This window comes from Euprymna scolopes, chromosome 3 (genome assembly GCF_053919585.1).
Source record: "Euprymna scolopes isolate OS-2025 chromosome 3, ASM5391958v1, whole genome shotgun sequence".
NCBI classification, from domain to species: domain Eukaryota; kingdom Metazoa; phylum Mollusca; class Cephalopoda; order Sepiida; family Sepiolidae; genus Euprymna; species Euprymna scolopes.
Window position 1 is genome coordinate 32,018,384 of NC_136484.1, and position 25,000 is coordinate 32,043,383.

The 25,000-nt window shown below is 34.4% G+C and overlaps 1 protein-coding gene across 1 annotated transcript in view; it reads right to left on the reverse strand.

The window, feature by feature from the left end:
• The window catches only part of LOC145254538 (transient receptor potential cation channel subfamily M member-like 2), a 401,110-nt gene that overhangs the window by 183,853 nt on the left and 192,257 nt on the right, over nt 1–25,000 (reverse strand). Inside the window, exons 3-4 of the mRNA XM_080113067.1 lie at nt 9,679–9,861; nt 1,290–1,517 (exon numbers count right to left, since the gene is read on the reverse strand). Of these exons, the coding sequence (XP_079969193.1) occupies nt 1,290–1,517; nt 9,679–9,861 (411 nt within the window). The remainder of the gene's footprint in view (nt 1–1,289; nt 1,518–9,678; nt 9,862–25,000) is intronic.

A 25,000-nucleotide genomic window follows, 5' to 3' on the forward strand; every position in this document is an offset into this window, starting at 1 on the left:
GAGAGAGAGGGAGAGAGAGAGAGGAGGAGAGAGAGAGGGGAGAGAGAAGGAGAGAGAGAGAAGGGAAGAGAGAAGGAGAGAGAGGGGAGAGAGAGAAGGAGAGAGAGGGGAGAGAAGAAGAAGAGAGGGGAGAGAGAAGAGAGAGAGACGGGAGAGAGAGAAGGAGAGAGAGAGAGAGAGAGAGGGGAGAAAGAAGAGAGGAAAGGGAGGCGAGAGAGAAGAGAGAGAGAGAGAGAGAAGTAGAGAGAGAAGTAGAGATAGAGAGAGAGAAGTAGAGAGAGAGAGAGAAGTAGAGAGAGAGAGAAGTAGAGAGAGAGAGAGAGAGAAGAGAGAGAGAGAGAAGTAGAGAGAGAGAGAAGTAGGAGAGAGAGAGAGAAGTAGAGAGAGAGAAGTAGAGAGAAAAATAGAAGAGAGAGTGAGGGATCAGTAGAGAGAGAGGAAGTGAGGGATCAGTAGAGAGAGAGGGAGAAAGGGATCAGTAGAGAGAGAGGGAGAAAGGGCTCAGTAGAGAGAGAGGGAGAAAGGGATCAGTAGAGAGAGAGAGGGAGGGATCAGTAGAGAGAGAGGGAGAAAGGGATCAGTAGAGAGAGAGAGGGAGGGATCAGTAGAGAGAGAGAGGGGAGGGATCAGTAGAGAGAGAGGGAGGGATCAGTAGAGAGAGGGAGGGATCAGTAGAGAGGGAGGGAGGGATCAGTAGAGAGGGAGGGAGGGATCAGTAGAGAGGGAGGGAGCGAGGGATCAGTAGAGAGAGAGGGAGCGAGGGATCAGTAGAGAGAGAGAGGGAGCGAGGGATCAGTAGAGAGAGAGGAGCGAGGGATCAGTAGAGAGAGAGGGAGCAAGGGATCAGGTAGAGAGAGGGGAGCGAGGGATCAGTAGAGAGAGGGGGGAGCGAGGGATCAGTAGAGAGAGGGGGAACGAGGGATCAGTAGAGAGAGGGGGAACGAGGGATCAATAGAGAGAGGGGAGCGAGGGATCAGTAGAGAGAGGGGGAACGAGGGATCAATAGAGAGAGGGGGAACGAGGGATCAGTAGAGAGAGGTGGGAAGAAGAGAGAAGTAGAGTGAAGGAAGACAGAGATATAGTGGAATGGAGCTGAACTTAAATTTTCCTTAAGCAATGAACCTTTTTCTCTAACACAGAACACAGTTCAAGTATCAGTATGTCCACCTGCCATAAGCAAACATCTTTGATCAAATACTTTCTTTTTTTTATAAGAATGAGTTGTGTTATTTGTTTTAAAATCACAACAGAAGTTTTTATATTTATAAAAGTGATCATCTTTTTCTTACCAAGCCATCAAAGGAATTTTCATATGTAATACAATTCTTTGGCATCATCCCGATGCAAGTGAGTTTTGGAAGTTTGAGAGATGAATCAGAACGTATTGATGAGTAGGCCTGTTGAACACGGTTGCTAATCCTGTGAATTTTCTCTTCATGGATCGCATCTCCGATGGTCTTTGCAATACCCCCATCTACTCCATTTGTTATTATCCATAGTTCTGTAGTGTTGGCAGCCTAAAAGGAAAAAATATAGACAACCATTTGAATCTGAAGAACTAGAAATACAAGGAAAATTGTAAAAAGAATGATTTACATCTTAAAAACTGGAAAAGGAACCTCAGTATTAATATAGACAGGAAAGTTTTTTTTAAACATGTCTCGATTATTAAACATCAGAGTGGATAGGTTTGGTTATAAATATGCTGACTAGTACATATTAGTGAATAAGTAGGACGTGCTATAATGAGAAAGGTCAACAGAGATCAAAGGATTGACCCTATCCGTATTAGTGAGAATCATGAGGACAGAAAGTCGATAATATTAAGGTGAATATACAGAGAGGGTGGTAGGTAAAGTCTATTTCTCAGACTTTGTGGAAGTGTTCAAGGACAAAATGTGTTAATTAAGTTCTAAGAAAAATTGTGCTTACCATAAGTACCTCTCTCTCTCACTATGTTATCTGTGATATAAATCTCACCTGTCTGTTTAAATGTATGTATGTATGTATGTATGTACGAATGTATGTATGCCTAAAACTTTTGATAGAGGTGACGGATTTTGACGAGATCGATATCCTTTTGAAGCTCAACCCTTTGGACGACAAATATTGAAAAATTGGCCGAAAATCCACAACTGGGCAGTTTTCTACAAGCCAACTTTGAAGATGTGAGGTGGCAAGATATGGCTCTCACTTGGAACCACAACAATGGCCATCACCCTGGGCATGTCTCTGTTATTCGTAGAAATCTAGCGATGCATTTTGAGGGTGCTGGAAATGGTCCTACTGTCATCACTGTGGTCAGTAGAGAGCACGAGTTGTAAAGTGACGCATTTCCGATCTTGCTCATTGAACATTGTGTCACTTTCAGACATGATAGAAGGCTCAGGATTTTCACCCATTCGAATAAAAAAAAATTATTTCACCCATTCGAATAAGAATAGTGATTAAATATTTGTATATTTTCGTTAATCGGACAAATATTAAAAGTTTATTGAAATAAGAGACATTTTCACAGTATTTCCTTGGATATGGCCGTTTGGAAAAAGTAAGCACAATACCGAATGGTTTGATTTAGTTTTTAACTAATTATTATGGTGTGGTTTCTAGCATACATTTTAAACTGCAATACCTCTTTTTCAGTTCAACTATCTATCTAATAACCATACAATTATTTTTACTAAGTTATCTTTAATAACCATACAATTATCTTTACTGAGTTATCTCTAATAACTATACAATTATCTTTACTAAGTTATCTCTAATAACTATACAATTATCTTTACTAAGTTATCTTTAATAAATATACAATTGCCAAGTCATCTTCAATAAGCATACAATTATCTTTAATAACTCTAATGACCATTTTAATTATGTGTATCTAGATATTTTTTTTATACAAATCATTCAGTTATTTATAAATTCCAAACCGTATAATTCCACCTAATTAATAATAGCATTTCCAGCAGCTTCTGTGTTCAGTGATGTAATTCTGCTAACGGTAATGGCGGCATTTATATTTTGATAAATGGGAATGATCAATTATGTCTCTTGGCAGAATTCATTAAAAGAATCCTTGAAAACATTTCATTGAAACAATCGATTTCGTTGCTATTAATACCAGAACAGACTAACACAGCAAAACAAGCTTTGGTTTTTGCAGAGTTCTTTTTTAGCAGACATTATTAAAAAGATAACTTTTTTTTTTAATTGGCTGCATTAATAACACTCTTATGAACACAAATATTACATGAAAACTATGAAAGGAGAGTGGATGGCAATATCTAATGAAATGAAAAGGATACAAAAATGTAGAAAACTGTTTAACACACTGTGCTTTATACAGATTCATTTAGAAAATGATACATTTTATTAACTTACTCTCTCATTACATTTCAAATGATGCCCCAAAATGCCATCCATAATAATAATATAACATTCACAATCTCTTCTGCCATCCAACCATATTCGATACAAATGTATTTAGTCGTTTTTTTTTACGGCATATCAACCCTTTTCGGATCATGTAATGCCGAATTCAACCATTCTGGTAAAAGTTTTTCATGCTCTTATATCTTCAAATGTTTATTCATGACGTTTGTTTTGATTGTTTTATGGCATATCAACCTCCCGCCTTTTTTCTTTTAATATTTAATACAAAAATGGTCATTTTGGTAAAAGATTTTTTTCATATTTCAAATTCCTTATATCTTAAGATACTTATTGATGATGTTTGGTTTGGTCGTTTCGTTTTATGGCATATCAACTCTTTTCGGGTTATATAATGTTGAATCCAGTCATTTTGGTAAACGTTGTTTTTGCTTAAACATTATTTATTTCTTCAAATATTTATTCATAGTGTTTGGTTTGGTTTGGTGGTTTTGTAGAGGAAAATTGATTGGAAAAATAGAAAAAAATGAATCAAGTTTTACAAAAAGAAAGGAAAAAAAAAACAATAACATCAATATTTTGTGCTTTTTTGGTCAGGAAACCACTATCTTCAGACAGCCTGATCTAATAATACCAAATAATCTTGTTCACCAACGTTTAATCATGAACATAATCTTTTATTTTCAATTATTTTTTTATTTTTATTTAATGACTTTTATTTTTATCTATCTATCTATCTATAAATATATATTTCTGTAGATATATATTTTCTTATATACCAATCCTTATTTAAGCTCAATGTAATTACAGAACAATATAGAGAATAAATGACAAAAACCATATTCCAAAATTCATGATGTTGACCATCTTATAATTTATTCCTTTAATTCAGTTGACTTATACAATTCTTGACAGTATCTGATTCGTAGCGCAAAATCAATCACTTAATTATTATATCAATCAGTGAATCTATTATTCCCTTAACTCATCAGAAGAAATAGCAACAATCAATCCGTCAAGAGGAAATGAAGTGTGATTTGATATGATTAAAATCCGAAAATTGGAAGAGAAGCTGCATATACCTTTAATATGTTTCCATTACGCCATTTTGAATTTTATCAAAGTCACTACACCCAACTATTCGTATTAACTATCTACATTAATTTATGAATCTTCTATCAAAATGTTCTATTTAATAATTAAAAAAATTTATTAATTCTGATTTGTGTATGCATACTTATGAAAATAACAAGAAATTATAAACTATTATATATGTTTGCATATACAAAACTAAAATAAGCTACAAAAAAAAAAAAAAAACGATTTATCTTTAGTTTTAGTTTGGCAATAGTCCAGAATAATGGACGCATGAATGCACGGAAGCACAGATGCCACTGAAAACATAGGTCCCTCTCCAATAAATCGGGGGACCAATTTGAGTTCTGCACCATGCAAAAAAAAAAAAAAACAATGATTAAGCCCATCATTCCCCCCCTCCCATTTAGCCCCAAAAATCCCCAAGGTCTTAACATATTTACACTTGAGTTCAGCACCATGCAAAACTGCTAAATAGACATATACAGAAAATTTTGGACAAATATGGTAAAATAGTCCCCAAAATGGAGTGCTTTTATTAGCCCTAAAAAGCCCCTGGGGCACACCCAAGAATTATCGTGAAGTATAGATAAATAAAATTATACAGAAATCAGTTAGTTACAACTTTTCAGAAAGTTTTATAAAAACCCAAGGCATCAATTTTTTTTTAATAAGCACAAGTGTCAATTTTAGCCATTTTAACCCAAAATGCACCCCTAAGGGGCAATTGGAGTTTTCCCGGAAAATCCATTCCGTTACTTTTTTACTCATATCATGTTTAATGTTTGTGCAAAATTTCAAAAAATTCCAAGGCTTAGTTATTGAGAAAAGTGCGAACAGACCAATATTGGTGTACATAAAATTATGGAAAATCGTTGATTAGCATTTTAATTAAAAAAAATACAATTATTTGACTATTCGAAGTCAACAAATCACAAGACCATGTAACATCTTTATATTAGTTACATTGCCTTTACTTTATGTCTATCTCTACTCTCTTAGTTATTAGACCATTCACTCTGATGACTATAGTACTGATGCCGCCCAAGTGTCCGGCTAAAACTCCCCAGGTGATTAAACTCCGAAACATGTGAAAGAGTCAAGCTGTGAATATAAAAATGTGTGAATATCCTGACATTGGTAAGGCAATTGAACGTCATTAAACAGACGTCATAATAAGATGTGACAGTGGTTAATGATACAGATTGACAACCTGGGTGTTCCAAGTTCGAATCCAGTTCATTCCACAAAAATCATTTTCACTTAGGATGTTCGCAACCTTCACGTGGTCACTTCCGTATGCATCCAATGTCTTTTCTACAAAGAATTTTGACTAGGAAAATATTGGGAGAAACTAATGCCAACAATAGAATCGTTGGATTTATACAATATGATAATTAAAAGAAAAGAGATAATCCTTTATAGTGTGCTGTTACGAATTATCCGCCTTAGCTTTGTATAAACATATTTACAAAATAGATTTTGAAATCATTGAATCCTAGGCAATGCTAGTTATTTGTATGTTTTTATTCGTCAATTCTTTCAATTTTTACCCAGATCAACGCAATTTTAAGGAAGGATATTATAACAAGTCTACTTCAGTTTTTTTTTTTTTTTTTTTTTTTACATGGAGGTCATCACTTATCAAGGCCCGGAAGCCACTTGGGGATAAGGGTTATTTCGTGTACAGAAATCAATGGGATAGTATCGTAGTAATCGTTAGTATTGGAGATTTGATAAAGTGTCTTACTTAAGGGGGCGGTTTGTCAGGAATTTGTTTATGTTGGACTTGAAGACATCCAAGTTGTAGTCAGGTCGAAAACAAGCAAACGGAAGAGAGTTCCACAATCGTGCACTTCTAAGAAAGAAGCTCTGCTCATGGAATCTACGCTTGGATTTAGGCACAGATAAAGAGTGAGGAAAATTAATGACAGTGGTTTCAGTTAGATAGGTGTTTTTCGTGAAAGATTGGCAAAGGGGGGACCTGAGATTGGAGCTCAGATGAGCACTTGCCATGAAAATAACGATAAAACAAAGACAGGCTCGCAATGTCTCTTCTGTGGGAGAGAGGCTGCAGAGAAGAGAAAAGGGCATCCCCCACTAAGCCACAAAGTCTATTTTGTACTTTGTGAAGGCAGGATAGGCTGTTTTTAGCAGCTCCTGCCCAGATGTGGCAGCAGTACTCCATCCTTTGACCTACTTGGCTTTTATACAGATAGAGAATTGCATTAGTAGTCTTCTGGAGCGATAGAAGGATCCCACCATCCTCCCAACGACCTTGGCAACAGACCTGATGTACGTGTTCCATTTCAGATCAGACCCAGAAGCTTGTCAAAACATGGGGCCTCCCCAAGACGAGAGCCATCCATTTCAATTGATGCCAGATGGGGGTCAGAGCGTTGATGATATAAAGATAGGAGCTTGTTTTTTTTTTTCATATTGTTTTTACTGTAAAATGTTTCTCTTTTTAGAGGCAGATCAATATATTTGTTTTTGTTCGCTCATTTTTTTATTTTACAAGCCTCCGAGGCAACAATACAAAATCTGAAAAATAAAAAAAAATAAAAAGTTAAAACTACAAAGCTATACAATTCTAAAAATGAAATTTTCTTGTGTTTTGTAAAAGTCATTTGCTGTAAATTTGCTTTGTCTTAACACTCTTTATTCAACTATACTGCACAATCAACCATATTCAATCCAAGGATATTACTGTTTAAAGGGAAATAAGTTTGGAAATTATCTATACTTGTCAAGTGACAGTGAACAATTATCTGCCCTTGGAAGAAACATTGCATGAGAGAATAGATATCTATCTATATAATCAGAAGACTCCGATCAGCTTACTTGCTTGGGCGCTTAAACTGTCCGTCCGGGTTCTGACTTCCAGTTTCCAAAAATTTGTCTGCTTACCTATTTCATGGCTGCCCTGTCTCAAGTCAGATATTAAAAGCCACAGCTGCTATTTAAAGCATATACAAGGTCAACAATAGTTTAGTGTTTTAACTTATTTTAATGTGTTTTCCTTACAAATAAATGTAATTTAACCTTGTTGAGTTAAAAACGATTTAAATATAAATATACAATATATAACTATAATCATATTTATAACCATATTTACTGCTTTTAGTAGCGCTTCTGTGAATTCTGACAATTTATTTTTTTTCAGGCCTTATTCAAAAAAATATTTTTTCTTCAAGGAGGGGAGGAGATAGAAACTTGGTTTTAGTAGTGCTTTTAATAGGGCCGCCTTAATTTAATTAGTGCTTGTGGTAGTGCTTTGGAGGCTTCTCAAGTTTTTTTTTTTTTTTTTTCCACTCAAAAAAAAAAAAAAATGTTTTCTTAAGGCAATAAAAAACAATTTAATATCAAAACCACTTATTTTGAACATTTTTCATCTTACCCTTTAAGGGCCAACAGGTAGACAAATACTATTTTAAAAAATAGTGCAAGGTCATTAAATGCAAAAACACCCTTTAAAAGGTTGTAAATAAATAAAAAATAATGGGGGGGGGCAGACCAAACTTAACTCAAAGTAAAGTTGCAAAAAAAAAAAATAAAAATAATAATTACAATGGCGGAGGGAACAACATGAAGTCAGGGTTGTAAATCGGTTCTGAAAATGGGGGATCGATTTACTAGAACGTTGTATGTGAAACTGAAGCCCTTCCAAATTTTTAAATATTGATTTTTTTTCAATTTTTTTTTAATAATCTGGTAGCTTAGTGTCCAATAATCTGCAGAAATAGTTGTAAAAAGATGAAAAGGAAAACATTCTAAGGTGGAGGGTGCCGATTGTTCCGGTATGCCTACATATTTTTAAAAATATTTTCTTTACCCAAGTTGTGCGTGATTAAAACTTGATTTAAAAAAAAAAAATGTTTTTGTGTGCAAAATTATTTATTTATGATTATTCTATTTGTATATTTTATTACAAGTTGGAATTGTTTTGCAACAAAAATTAAAGCAAATATGTTTTTCTAATGTAAAAAAAAAAAAAAAATACTTGATCAAGTTATATATTTAAAAAAGTATTTGGGTTTTTTTACGACCCAACCCAGTGTAGAAATCAAAATCAAAATCTACTTTTTTGGGTTAATACATTTCAATGGCCTTTAAAGATAATATAAAAGGAATTCCTTTTTTTAATAATTAAAATTTAACATTTTAGCACAGAGGATCACTTTCCTATATAAATTTAACGTAAAATGATACCCCACTTCTTAGTGACGTAGTGAGACATGCAATCGTTAGTATTTTTTTCAAGTTTGGTGGCAACGGTGGGACAGAAAGGGGAAATAGGATGGGATCATGAGTTCCAAACATCTTAAAAATACATAAAAACACTTCAAAACGTGTGTGTGTGTGTGGGGGGGGACTTTTAATATTTTTTTTTTTAAAGATTAGCTTTGAAAAGGTCTCACCGTTAAAATGACTTAATCAGTTAATTATTATTTCCCGATATTTTTAAGGCTGTTAACACACACAAAAAAAAAAAAAAAAAAAAAAAAAAAACTGGTGGATATGTACAATGCACACTCCCTCCTAATTTTTTTCTTTTCATTTTTTTTACAAAGGATTACACTCCTCTTCTATAAAGGTTTTTTCATTTAATCTAGGGCAATGATGTTAAGACCTTCATTATCCAATGTATTCCATATTGTTATCACTGGTCGCCATGTTTGTTTTCGTGAGTGCATGCATTCAATTTTTTGCATGTGTGCGCATTCAATTTTTTGCGCATGTACACGAAATTACGTATTGTTTTCACTGGTTGCCATGTTTGTTTTCGCGCATTTATACATTAATTCTGTATACTCACTTGCATTTTTTATACATTAATTCTGTATACTCGCTATTCTATAGCTAGCTATAACATATACTGACCCAATGGGTAAAAAATAGTCTAGTATTACATAATATAGACACTACAGGCATGGTCTAGCAATACATGTCAAATTCACAGTCATAGTTTAATCATCTGTTGTATTATATTTTAAACAAATCATCTTAAATTGTTATCTCCAAAAAATTATTTTCATCGGTTTTATTTCTACATTTTTTTACGTCTCATTAGTCAGCCATTACACCACAAAATGGTGCACACTTATCGTTTCTATCCAACCTGTTATTCTAGAAACCAGAACAATACTTATGTTCTTTTATAAACTGTGGAATAAAGAAAAACGAACTTACTTTTATGATGCCTTTTTGAAATTGCTCTTTAAGTTTCGGGTTTTTCCAGCCTTTGAAATGTTTGATTCCAGAAACGACAGACAAAACAATTTTAGGACTCCTCATTCTCCAGTAGAGACCCATGAAGTCTGCTACATCTTCAACGGATGTATCTGTCGGAACACAAACATAATGCTTTTTGGACTGAAAAAAAAAAAAAAAAAAAAAACATTAGCAATCCCACAATAACAGTAAATAACAAATTAATTAAAGAATTAAAGACAAAAAACAACAACAAAAAAAACGTTATCTATAATATAAATCTCACTTGCCTGTTTAAATGTATGTATGTATGTTTGTATATCTGCCTAAACTTTCGACAGAGGCGACAGATTTTTACGAGATCGGTCTCATTTTGAACCCTTTGGATGACAAATTTAAAAAATTGGCCAAATACATTAATTCCTTCACCCTCAACTGGGCACTTTTCTACAGGAAGGGGTCGCTTTTTTTTCGCCGATATTTTCGAAAGTCATTCTCTCTTTTCGATTGTCTAGCCTTAATTTAAACCTACATTACTTCCGGTTTGGCGATGGGCGCAACAGCAAAGACGTCAGCGTTTTTTTTTCCATGTTCTTTGTGGTACAGGTTCGAGCCTGCTTGCCTACTACCATTTTTTTTTTTTTTTGCTCAACATACACTTCCAAACACCCGAGCAATGCCAGGCACCCAAGCTGGGCAATATAGAGTAAATGTCTATGTTTGTGTGTTTGTATGTCCAGCTAAAAGTAAAAAATACAAAACTGACCACTATAAATTTAGTATTGCCTTTATCGTTGATTCTTCAGATGTATGATGTATAATATCTAAAGTTTAGAAAAAAAAAAAGAAATTAATTCTATGAACTGGGCTGTTTTTGTCAGGAAAGAGGTCCGTTTTTTTGCCTGGATTTTTTAATGTTATTATGTAATAAAAAAAAATATATTTATATATTAATTAATAAAACCGCTGGGTCATCATTTAAAATCTTCAGGAAATGACATAATTCATCCTCCCAGGCATTATTATTTCCTTTTTTTTTTTTTTTTTTTTTTTTTTTTAGTGTAGTGATAACGTTGTATCTCTTCTATGGTCATGAGACCATAGTCTCAAGGATTACCAAAACCCATTTTTGAGGGAAAGGGGTAGAGTAGTGTCCGTTTTGTTGTCATAAATATCCTCCCAGGCATTATACTTTTTGTGGTATTAGTAGTGATAATGTAATATCTGTTTTGTGGTCATAAGATCATACTCCCAGGGATTACCTAAATCTTTTTTTTTTTTGAGTGGAGGGAGATAGTGTACTGTCCCTTTTTATATTCATGCATTAACCCCTATTTGGGGGGGGGCATAGTGTGCTTTTATTGTAGTTATGAGACTATCCTCTTAGGATTTATCACCTTTTTTGGTAGTTGTGATAATGTTAGTGATAATGCAAACCTGTGGTCATCAGACCATACTCCCAGGCATTATCTCCTTTTATGGTAAGAGTGATAATGTCGTATCTGATCTGGGATCAGGAGATCATACTCCCAAGGGTTACCAAAACCTTTTTAGGAGAGAAGGAAAGGGGTAGGGTACTGTCCGTGTCATTATGATGTAACAATCTTAGACATTATCACCTTTTTGTGTTAATGGCGATAATGTAATATCTGTTCTGTGATCATGAGGCCATACCCCCAGAGATTATAATATTTTCTTTTTTTAGTAGGTAAGGAGGTAGAGTAGTGTCCCTTTTTATAGTCATAAGACCATGAGGTTCCTAAATGCCAGAAAACTGTCTAATAGTTTCTTCCCTTGAACAGCTAACCTTTGGAATTCCCTTCCTGTTACCTGCTTTACTGACAGTACTAGTATGCAGAAGTTTAAATGTAATGTGAACCAACATCTTATAAATCTTCTAGGCATGAAGTGAAGGTGAGTAATAAAAAAAATAAGAAAAAAAAGAAAAAGAAAAAAAAATTTTTTAATTAAAAAAAAAAAAATCACCTATTTGGGGGGTGAGTAATACCATGATCTCAAACGAGAAAAATTCCATCAGTAAAAGCTTTGAGATATATTGAACATCAAATGGTATGACTATGTAACCAACACAAGCGTCCTTGAGAGAGCCAGAGACTACTAACATGAGGCAGAAGCTCCGTTTTTGGGGCACGTCTTCAGAATGGATGAGAACAGGCTCCCTCGACAAACACTGTACTCAGAGCGAGCCGAAGGAAAAAGACCCATCGGCCGCCCTCTTCAACAATACAAAGAACAATTTAAAACCACCCTGAAAAATACTGGATTTGACATTCACACCTGGAAAAATACAGCCCAATACCGGCACCTGTGGCACTGATCCATCATATTCAGTACCAAACAATATGATATAGAAGGGAGAAGACTGATGAAGATAAAGAGGCAAGCAAAAAAAAAAAAACTGAGCAGAATAATACCCACCCCTGCCAACTTTTGCTTACCTTCTCAGACCTATCTGAGCTTAGAATCTGCATGGGCAGAGAAGCCATCTGTGAGCTAAACACTAAAAGAAGATGAAATTGAAATTCTCGAATACAAGAAATCATCCAACAACGATGAGACGTCACTATCATTAGAAGGATTCCACAAAGGTAAAAAGGTTAGGGGGCACTGATATAGAGATACAAGCAACACCAGGTAGCCCTACTAGTTTAATAGATGAATAGTTTTAATGAAAAAAATTAATATTTAACCAATTATCTTGAATCGACAGCGAGATGAGCACTTCACCTAGCTTTTTCATAAAGGTTAAATCTCGATTGTTAACTACTCGTTAAAGAAATCTTATAAGTGTTTATGAATGAGGACAATTTGCCATTTACACTAATCTTGATGACCTTTATGCAATAAGATGTTATGGTTTACCAGGTACAGTGTTGAAATTTAAGTTATATTTTTTTTAGAAAGCCATATCGATACCTATATCTTATAAAGATTGTCTTGTACTCTTGTACATAAAAGAATCTTTTTGTCAGCCATATAAAGCAAATATTGTGTTATACATAAAAAAAATTATTTTTTAATCGATTCTGTCGACTTTTATATTTAATCCTGATCAATATTTCTTAATATATGGCATAATCACATTGACATACATTAGATCACTAGAGATGAGTAACATGGAGCCTGGTCACTAATAGATGGGTGGCAACTTGCAAATACCAGGTGCTGTATGTAGATCGTTGACATCTCCCTGCAAAAATCTAACGTTATCATGTACCGGAATATACATGCAATTAGAGACCGATTATAAATTTAATATTCCCTTGACATTTCCTTCTTTGGAGGAAGCTGGTTCAACTTGTCCAAGTGTTCTTAGATAGATTTTTTTTCAGAATGTCCCCGATAAGTACCAAAAGTCCGATTTTGACTAAAATTGACAATCTGATACAGCCTAACATCACAAGGGTATTTTAGAAGTTTTATTACCACACATACTAGGTTCTTTGATAAGACAGATGCGTTCGAAATGAATGTTTTGTTTAGAGCACAATTGAACCATAATACTTAACTTGCATTTTAAACTTTAATTCAAGCCATTATATCAAAAACAATTTTATAAAATCAGCAGGTTCTTTACAGTGCAATGTAGACAATATATTGTGTAGTAAGTCACTGGGGGGTAGGCATGTGAACTTTCCTCCTAATGCACCATGGTGAGTCCTTCACTAGAACAGGCAATCAATCGATTTGATTGAAAAATTGGCAATTTTACAGATTTCAATACTAATAAAAGGATTGAAAGCATGGAAAATTTGTTGATCCTAATTCAATCCTGGGCAACATTGGGTCTCCCTGCTAGTTAGTCATAAATAAAGGAAGGCGAAGGAGTTCTTATCCTCAGTCAGAAATTCTAATAACACACCCCAATTTACTGGATACCAATTTAATAATAAACAATTTCAAAGATCTATTCTGGATTTAAACAACATTCAGTGGATAAAAAACTAATTTGCTAAAGAAGTTAACATGTTCTACTTAGAAACATACGCCACAATCATATTGACATGCCTGTTCCCGCCAGATCACCAAAGAAACGATGAGCCTGACTAGTACCAGATGGGTGACCATTTGAGAAGGCTAGGTGCTGTATGTACCACGCCAAGTTATAAGAAATTTCCAGGTTGGTATCGGGAGGAGCATTAATTCACTGGGAGGGATGCACCCCTAATCTTAGTTAAGACATGCATCTAGGAGAAGGTAACTCTGATGATGTTGGCAGCAGGACGTTGGATGGCGATGAAGGAGGATGAATCTCTAGCAGATTAACGGTTCTATGGTATTAAGAGTTACATTATTCATTGCAGCTATGCGGATGATCTAAGGACAACGGATAGGGGCAAACAGGCGAATCAGATGCCGTTGTGCTGGCGAAGGTAATGGCAACCCACCCCATGTATTCTGCCAAGTTCAAAATCATGTGATGTCTTCAGAGGAATCAGACCAACAATGAACCAAAGCCTATGGAGAACTCTAACCACAATATCATCTATGGCGGGAACATGCCACAATACAAGATAGACTTAGAAACAAAGTTTCAACGTGAATTTTAATTAGGCGTGATTATTTTTTGTGCTGATTTCATCCTAAAAAACAAAACATTCAATTTCAATATTATATTGTTGCATTTTAAATTTATTTTTTTCTGTAATCTACATACTTTCCAGAAATAAGTATCTCTGGTGATACTGGATAGCCTAACTATGTGTATATTTGATGATGACACCACTCTCTATAATAGACCTGAGAGGGGGAAAAATGTGCACATATTCAAGGAATGGCACTTACCCTAGAAAGCTACCTTCAATCTGTAATAGAATGGAACCATAAATGCATGGTAACATTTAATGCTACTAAGACTAAACCTCTTTCCTTTCATCAGTGGCCCTGCTGCCTTAATATTAGCAACCACGGCTCTCCAAATTGTAGAGCCATGGTAATGTTGGGAGGACAAGTAAAGACAGTAGTTTTCTGTTGGTTTCTGTCTTTATTTGGAGGTGGCTCTCCCTCAGTGAGTTAAACACACCTCAGATACCAACCTGGAAATTTCTACGACTTGGCGCAGTATATACAGCGTCTAGCCTTCCCAAATAGTCACCCATTTAGTCGTGGCCAAGCTCATCGTTGCTTAACTTTATGATCTGGTGAGAACCAGTGTGCAAATGTGATTGTGCCATAACTACAAAAACCCTTCTCAAGCAACAATTGCGATTGTAAGAGCTGCTAGTGTGTATGACAGCTAACATATGCAAATGAGCAAGCCGGCTGCATAGTGTGACACCACAGCAGAGAAAAAATAACGTGTGGGACTGGAAAAGCATGGAAAAAAAAAAAAACATTAGGAGACACGTGGAGGATTTCACAGCAGAGACGAAAAGTCACATGCATCCAGAGAAGCAAGGGAAAACATGTTTGAGACATGGCCAAAAAGTAACAGCCAGCGACACATAAGTGACGAGAGCATCTTAAAAAAGCAGGTAGATGCGAAAAGTGAACTGTTTAAAACAAGATGCAAGGCATTGTTGGTGTGTTATTAAAAAAATGCTCCGCTGAGGTTGCTCCAGTTCTCTTTAAACTCTTTAACAAATCTTGTTTTCCTGGCTGCTGGAAAACTATTTCTGTGGTACCAGTTTACAAAAACTCTGGTGAAAGAACTGATCTATTAAATTATCGCCCAATTAGCCTCCTCCCTCTTTTCGCCAAAATATTTGAGTCCTTAATGAATCAAGCTCTAATCCACCACCTTACAGCTTCTAAACTTCTGTTTGACCATCAATATGGATTTAAGCAAGCCTGTTTTACTGCAGATATTCTAACTAATCTCTGAACGATTATACCAAGCACTGGATAAGGCAGGAGAAGGGAGGGCTGTAGCCCTAGATATATCTAAGGCTTTTGACAAGGTATGGCATGATGGTCTTCTCATGAAAATAAAATCCTATGGTATTACTGGACGAATACTTAGCATAATTAGATCCTTCTTAAATGACAGAAGAATCCAGGTTGTCCTTGATGAGCATATGTCCAAAGAATTTGATATAAATGTGGGTGTACCTCAGGGATAGATCCTTTGACCTTTATTATTTCTGATATTCATAAATGACTTACCTGATTAAATTGTCTCTGAGATGGGTATATTTGCTGATGACACCACGCTCTATAGCAGGCACGTGAGGAAAACTAATGAGCACATATCTAAGGTAATGGCTGGAATCCTAGAGGAAAACCTTTAGTCTGTAGCGGAATGGGGTGAAAAATGGATGGTAACGTTCAACGCTGCTAAGACAAAGCTCATCTCCTTTAATAATTACATGAAACCTTACCAACCACCAATAGCTATGGCTAGAGATACTTTACCTGAAAGCACTTCGTTCAAGCTCCTTGGCTTAATGTTCACAGGAAACATGAGTTGAAATAGATACATTGAGATCATTGCCAAGGCTGCTGCAAAGAAGGTGGGCTCTCTATACTATGCTAGAAAGTTACTTACGTCTGAAACTATCCTGTACCTCTACAAAGCCACCATTCGCCCATGTATGGAGTACTGCTGTCACATTTGGGCTGGTGCATCTGCTACTAGTCTATCACCTCTGGACAGGGTTCAAAAGAGAGTCGCCAACCTGATAGGTGCTGAACTGTTATCTAAGCTTCAGCCCCTGCTCCATCGACAAAATGCATCTCTCTGCTTGTTTTACAAGTATTTAAATGGTGGATGCTCTGACGAACTACAAGCCCTTGTACTCCCTCAACAAAAATACCCTGACAAGCAGCGAAGTCCCACCCTTACATAGTTGAGATCCCTAGATGTAGAAAAGCCTTCTACTCTAATAGCTTCTTCCTCAGAACTGCAGGACTTTGGAATTCTCTTCTGGTTTCCTGCTTCCCCAACTGTACTGACATGCAGAAGTTCAAGTATAATGTGAACAGACATCTTGCTGCTAAACTCCCTACATAGTACCCCTGCAACTTAGGTCCCTGATAGTAGCCCCTTACATCAATGTGGCAGTGTTCTGTTGCAATATTTTGGACTTGTAATGGGGTATGGTCCCACACAGTCGGACGATTCTATTTATAAACGATGCTGCTAGGAACTGACGAATCGAATTAATTACAGTTCTGCTACCAACCAATCAGAAACCAGAATTGCTTCATAAATATTAAACCTTTTCTGGAGTAATTTCACACGTTTTTTTTTCGTCTCGACAAATATTTTGCTCTGTGGAACTGTCTACTGCAAACAAGTCACCTCTCAGGACTTGTGTGTAACAACGAACCATCGGAAACTGTTCTGTCTACTGCAAACCAGTCACCTCTCAAGACTTGTTTAGAACAACGAACCATCTGAAACGTTTCTGAAACTAAACATGGCTTACACTTCTAGATGTTCCTTGTTTGGGGTGAAAATGTAATAAAAATAAATAAATAAATGCCTTTTTGTTTAAAACTGAAAATGCCAGTCAAATTTCTTTTCTTTTTCCTGTCCTGTTTCTTTGTGAGATTTTCAACTACGATATGTTGGATCTGTTAAAATATTATGGAAGATTTTTCTGAACAATTAAAAAAGGTACATAAAGTTACACCATGACAAATAACACGCTACCTGAGAGCTCATTGTCAAACTCCTTCGATTAACATTCATAAGCAACCTTAATTGGAACAAATACATTGAGGACATTGCCAAGACTGCTGTGAAAAGTGTGTTTCGAAATTACTCACACAAGAGTATCCTACATCTTTACAAAGCTACAATTTGCCCATGCATGGAATATTGTTGTCACATCTGGGCTGGTGTATCTACTCTAGTCTCTCACTGTTTTATGGGGTTAAAAAAAATTTAAAAAGAAAAGGTTTAAAATCTAATAGGTCCAACACTATCCCCAAAGCTTCAACCTCTTTCCCATCATTGCAATGTTGTACTTGTTTTACAAGTACTTTAATGGAAGATGCTCTAATGAACTAATGCTTCTACCACCTCGACGTACATACTCTTGACTAACTCAACAAGCAGCAAAATTTAACTCCTTCACTGTTGAGGTCTCTAGATGCCAGAAAACCTCCTACTCTACTAATTTCTTATCCAGGACTCCTAGAATATGGAATTCCTTCTGTTTCCTGCTTCCCTTACTGTACTAATATGCAAAAGCTTAAATGTAATGCGAACAGACGTCTCATTGCTCAACTTTCTAGTCTCTTGTTAGATGCAATTCCAAGCAGTAGTCCTTCACGTTCCAAGCAGTAAAAAAAAGATATATATATATATATATATTATATAAAACTTAGCAACAAGATATTAAGTGGATATTATATTTTTAAACAAATCTTTGCTTTTATTATTTATATCTAATAAACCATAATATTGGTCCCCCGACAAAAGGAGGGTGGACCTATAAATTCACCCTTGTCTATTTGTCTGTTTGCACTTTTCTCAATAACTATGCTTTGGAATTTTTTGAAATTTTGCATAAACATTACACATGATATGCGTAAAAAAGTAACAGAATGGATTTTCCAGGGAAAAATCTGGATGCCCTCTAGGGATGCCTTTTGGGTTAAAATGGCTAAAATTGACACTTTTGTGCTTATTAAAAAAATTAATGCCTTGGATTTTTATAAAACTTTCTGAAAAGTTGTAACTGATTTCTATATAATTTTGTTTGTCTATACTTCACGATAACTCTTGGGTGTGCCCTAAAGGATCTTTTAGGGCTAATAAAAACACTCCATTTTTGAGACTATTTTACCATATTTGTCCAAAATTTTCTGTGCATGTCTATTTAGCAGTTTTGTATGGTGTTGAACTCCAATTTAAATATGTTAAGGCCTAAGTGTATCAGAATCTGGGGGGGAATTTTTGACACCCCTAACACAAAACTGTAAATAAAATATAAAAAAAACTCGTAATTTATTTTTTTTTAAAGTGGGTTGTTTATTTTCTTTATGGAATATACTTCCAAAATAAACTATTAAAGTTGTTTAAAAAATAGAAATATTATTTAAAAAAAAAAAAAACAGTGTTTATAAAGTGCCGGCGCGCCTTCATGCAGCTATTTTTTTTTTTACGTAATGAAATCAATTGAATTTTATGAGTTAAATAATTTTCAATTTTTAAACTTTAAAAATGTATCAAAATTTTTCTATTGGTTCAAACAATGTGAAATTTTATGCTCTTTTCAATAACCCAAATATAATATTTTAGATAAGCGTTTTTTTTTTTAAATTCACCCCCACCCATTTTGAAATGACTATTAAAATTTAAATAATTAATTTTTATGTACCAAAGTTTTATATATCACAAATTGAAGATAAAAGATCAATAAATAAAATATTCTAATTTAAAACAAAAAAAGAAGTGTTTTTTGGAAATTTACCTGTAAAGTCCAAAGTGTAAAATCTTTTTTTTTTTTAAACCACGTTGATTTTTTTTTGTTTTTAAGTGGAAGCTTATGTTATGCTTACATTATGATAATTTTTTCTATTTCATGTTTTCTTTTTTTAGATATGTAAAAAAAAATTCACTCGATAAAGAAGAATTAAAATATATTAAATCAAAAATTCATGTATTTCTTTACGAGAATAAAAAAAATGGAAATTTGGTAGAGCAAATTTTTAGTAATCAACTAAAATCCATGAATGAAATGTTATTTTGCAAATATGGTAGCACATACTGACCACTTTTTAGTTGAAATGAAATATGTCAAAAATACAAAAGGGAGATAAGGCTGCATGGCATGAATAATTATTTTTGTCACTTTGATGCTTCCATATATAACAAATTATAAGTTGACAAACATCCGGTTTTGCTAATGGCAGATAAACAACTGTCGAAAAGATGTTTTTCCGCAACTCTTGATTTAAAAATCCTTTTATTTAAAAAATACATAGAATATAATATATAAATATGGACAAACTCTTATACATGAAGAATAGAAGCACCCATAGCTTGGTAATTTTGAACAGGTAAGTGATTTTTTGGCAGTTATATATATTTATTAGATTTCGATGAAGTTAAATTTGTTGTTTTCGTGAAATCTTTTTTAAAGAAAACTGATGAAAAAAAAAATATTGTATATTTTTCTAATGAACCTTTTATGATTTTAAATTTTGGTCTTTGGTCATTTTATTGAAATAAAAATTAGGGTTTGAAATTACATTATCATATTGTTATAAGCTTGTAGACATGGAGAGTCTATTTAATCAAATGTTTGCAATGGCGACTTGCCCAAAAATTCTGATACACCTAGTTAAGGCCTTGGGGACTTTTGAGGCTAAATGGGGGCGGGGCAAATGATGAACTTAATCATGTTTTTTTTTGCATGGTGTAAAACTCAAATTTACATATGTTAAGGTCTAAAACTGCACCGTTCGTCCATTTTCACCCGGATTTGACGGCGGGGGAGCAAATGCTGAACTTAGTCATTTTTTATGTCTCGTTCACTGTGCACTCACGACGGGGGTGGGGGCATACATGCTTCACTTGTTTTATCTTTTTGCTTAGCGAGAATCGTGGATAAAAATTCAATATTCAAAACGCAGACATTTAAAACAAAAAATATGTAGAAAGGAAATTGAAAAAAACAAATCTTATACCCAATAACTTAATATTACTTTGAAACATTGTTGAAAAATAAAATTGTAATACGTTGTTTTTCTTTTAATATATACATCGATATGAATCTAAAAAATGAAATAATTGAAACACCTCTTCAACAACACCGCAATGAACGCTGACAACTGAGCTCAAATATTCTTTTTTCAGCTATCCAAAATGCAATTGCCCGTTTCTCCTGTCGTTCGTTGCTTTGTTTTTACATAAGCAGTAATATGTTACTACACAGTCATGAGCGTATTTCAGTCAGCTAGTTACCAGTAACGAGAAACCTCTTCAGGTGGTACAACTTATACAAAAGTAAAGTTTGCAATGAAAATATCAGGTCTTCCGCGTCACAGGGAGTTAATATCAGGAAGTTTCGTCAAATGTTGTGAAAAATAATATTTGGTTGTATGTAAATTAGACCCAATAGGTGTGGATTTGAGTTAGTGTTGAGACACAGGAATGAATGGGAAAGGATGTGGAGGATGTTTAACCTCAGATTATATACAATTCAAACTTTACCAATTTTAAAACCAAGACTAGTGCAGATATTTTTTTTTATAAATGAATATATTTATTTATTAAAACAATGTCTGCACTAGTTTTGGTCTTAAAACAGTTAAAGTTTGTTGATACATGGAATACAAAATGTAATGCTTAAAACACTCAAAAATAGAGTGTCTAACGTACAAAATAGTCCACACACCTTAAAGCTACGAAGTTTTTTTTTTTTGGAAATCGAATGCCCAACATTCGAAACAGATCTCGCTCTTCAAAGCTAGTGGCCCTTCATTTTCATCTCTTCGTTTCAGTAACATTTAACTATCCTTTACATTTTAAATCACAGAAGTGTTACATTTTCTAGTCAAGGGCAGAGTTAGCAAATCGCAATAATTCGTAGGTAAAAAAAAAAAAAAAAAAAAAAAAAAAAATTATCAGTCTAGATAAATTTCTGTTTATTTGCACCCCCCCCTCATTTTTTTTTTTGTTTTAATACTTTGCATACTAGTTAGAAAAAGTCCGAAGGTTGGTTCATAATACTAAGTCACGCTTGTACACTTTATTATTCTAAAACAATTTGAATACCTGCTAGACACTATCCTGAAGAGTCTAAGGTCTCTATGTACAAGGGTTTGGCAGGACAAACTGGCATGAGCATACTTTTCTCTACAACTAAACGCTGAACAAAAATTCAAAATAACATGATATTCATAGTCCAAATAGAACATCCTCACAGTATGGCTAACCCACATTAGTTTTTATTGTGTTGAGCAGTGTGTTGAGCAGCAAAAAAAAAAAAAAAAAAAAAAAAAAAAAAAAGGGTTGTAGTAGGCAGGCAGGCAAGCTCGAACCTGTGATGCGAAAAAAAAAAAGTGTGTGTGTAAGGGTAAAGAAAATTGCGAGCGCAAAAAAAGAAAAAAATTGGAGTAGTAAGCAGGTTCGAATCTGCAACGGGCCAGAGGAACCGATATGCCTACAGTGGTTGTGACGTCACAGGCGGTCGAAATAACGCCTTTTATGCGACGTCAAGGGTTGAATGACTTGCAAAAAATGTCAGCGAAAAAACCGACCCTCCCTGTAGAAAAGTGCCCAGTTAAGGTCAATTTTTCGATATTTGTAATCAAATCGGAAAAAAAAAAAAAAAAAAAACTAACCTAAAAAAAAAAAACGAACGATGTTAAATGTAAAAAATCAAAAAACAAAAACAAAAAAGAAAGCAGAAAAACGAACGTTAAAACTTCTGAAAAATAAAAACAAAAAAAAAAAACATGTGAAAAATGGCTTAAATAAGCCGGTTTCGATATTAAAATTTTAAAAAATCGGTGGGTACCCGGGTGTTTTGGGGTGTGTGGTCGGGGGTGGATAAGCGGAAAAAAAAAAAAAAAAAAAACGGAAAAAACGAACGTTACGTAAAAAATGGCTTAAATAACACTGGTTCAATATTTAAATTTAAAAAATCGAAAAAAAAACAAAAAACATCTCACACCACACGATACGTTTAGATAATAAACCAACGCGCTAACCAACTGAGCTAACATGACGTACATGAAATTTAGTCAGTTCTTCAATTATTTAAAGTAAATCAGGTCATGACGTCATCTGACGCATGCGTAGAACCGGTCGTCGTCACGAGAGGACGGTTTTTGTTGACCCCCACCCCCTGTAGAAAATTGTTGATTTCAGGGTGAAAACATTAACGTTTTTGGCCAATTTTTTGATATTTTTCGGGCGAAGGATGGAGCTTCAATATGATATCAAGTTTGTTAATTTTTGTTCTGTCTTTCGAAAGTTTTTAGCGGACACAAAAACACGCATACATACACACATTTTCGCTTTTATATATATAGAAAAGAAAACATGATGCACCTTCTCCAAGTGATGTTACCTCAAGTAGCAATCCGAAAGTGAATACTCCCCCAAATATAGATATAGTGAAATTCCTTTTAATTTTAACTTGAATTATTAATTTTTTTCTTCAGGTTACTTCAAGTTAGGTTCCTAATTGATACAATTGATTGGGGGGAAACAAAAAAACAAAAAAAAAACAACTTCGATCATAGTTATTTCCATGAAAAAAAAAAAAGTTTCCGTGATTATAAAATCAACAAAAATAAAAACACTTATATCATTAACAGTTTTCTTGCAAAAAAAAACCTTAAGTATAAAAAAAAAGACATTTGATTTTCATTCATAATTGTTTCCAGGTTTTCATCTTAATAAAAAAAAAATTTCTTTGTCGAAAAAAACAAAAAAAAAGATGTCGAAAAGAAAAAAAAAAAGTAAAAATATTTCTTTCATGAAATTAAACTTATGCTAAGTCTTATCTTACTGTGCTAAAGTTTTAATTTCAGAGTTTTAAATTTCTTGTCTAGCAGTGTTTGCGTCAACCTTTTTCCACCAATTTTTCCAGCTGCTTCTGGTAAACTGTCGGAAGATGCCGACGTAAACTTGGATCAGTACCTCGATTTATCTTGCAATGAAAGTTTCAAAGCTAAACTCAATTTTGGATCATTATAAATAATGAATGTACCTATCACTATGAAAAAAGCAATGAGCATTTTTATTCAATTTTCAACAAACAACTATCTCAACTTGAAATAAACAGTCAACTGTCTTGCCATCAATATTAAACTAAAAATGTGGAATAATTGAATAAATTTAAAATTTCCAATTTATTTTATTTAAATATAACGGATACATTTTATATTAAAATAGTTTTAATACGAAAGCCATTCTAAAAATAAAGTCCCCTATTTTTTTTTTTTTTTTTAATTAAAAAAGTTCAAGAGCTACGAAGACAGAAGTGGTACCATTAAAGAAGCAACTCTTTTGTACTCCAGAATATATTTTCTACATAGTCACCACCATTCTCAATGCATTTTTGCCAAGAATTCACAGACATCTCTGCTTCTGATGCACGTCCATGACTTTTACTAGCGTTGAATGATAGCTGTGCATGGGCATTTGAAGTACGCTTTGTCATACGAGGGTCATTCCAAAAGTAAAACCTATTTTTATTTTATTTTATTTATTTTTTTTTTTTTACTCAAAATGTTGAATGAAAAGTTACAAAGACGGGAGTGGTACCATTAAAACGATTGCTTCAGAACTTATTTTCTATGTAGTTGCCACCATTCTCAATGTATTTTTGCCCGGAATTCAAGGACACGTCTGCTTCTGATGTACGTCCATGACATGGCACAGTAGATAGAAACGTTGAGTCTCTACGGTTCCAGATGAGTATTGTCTGAAGATAGCGGTTTCCATTCTACGCAAGCAGGTCAGAGAATTAGTTGGTTAAAACATGGTAAGACAACTATGGAAGGCAGTAGTTAGTGGGGATACAGTTACAAGACTCAGCATTTCTATCCTGTTACAGTTAATCACCTGAAAAAGACCATCAGATGAGTTGGCCGAAACGTGGTGAAACAACAACTACAAAAATGAGGACAACAGTTCGCAAGAGAATAAATACACAAATGATGAAGCCTCATCTCAAAGGATTCCAAAAAAAAAAAAAAATAATATATAACACTAGCGGGAGAGTGGCCAGCTTTACCCGGGCGTAAAATATGCTTAAATATGATATTTTAATTTGTCTGGATTTCGTATATATTATTTTAGAGTCGTGATTTCAAACTTAAAAAAAAAAAAAAAAGGATTTGGGTGCCATCCGCTAGAATCGAATCCGAAAGCAAAACTGTAGCATTCAAAGTTGGTGACGTTACCACTGTACCAATGTGACACGCATATGAACTGATTAAGAATAATCTAAGATGAATGTACAAAATGTATAACGATCTTTTCAATTTTGACTCCTTTTTGACCCCTTAAAAAAAAAAAAAACCCATAAAAGATCCAATCATTTGAGGACCCTTGAGTCGCTCTGCAGCTTTTAGTTTCGGGAGAGATAGAGTTTGAAAATATGGAGACAGACATAGTGCCTTTTATATATTAGACTAGCCTGGGTACCCGGCATTTCCCGGGTGTTTGGAGGTGTGTGTTGAGCAAAAATAAAAATGAAAAAAAGTGGCAGTAGGCAGGCAGGCTCAAACCCGTATCGCGAAGGAGGAAAAGAGCTTGAAAAGAAAAAAAAAAAAAAAAGTGCGGTCTTTGTCGTGGCATTCATCGCCAAACTGGAAATGATGAAAGTTTAAATTAAGGCTAGTCAATCAAAAAGATGGGATGACT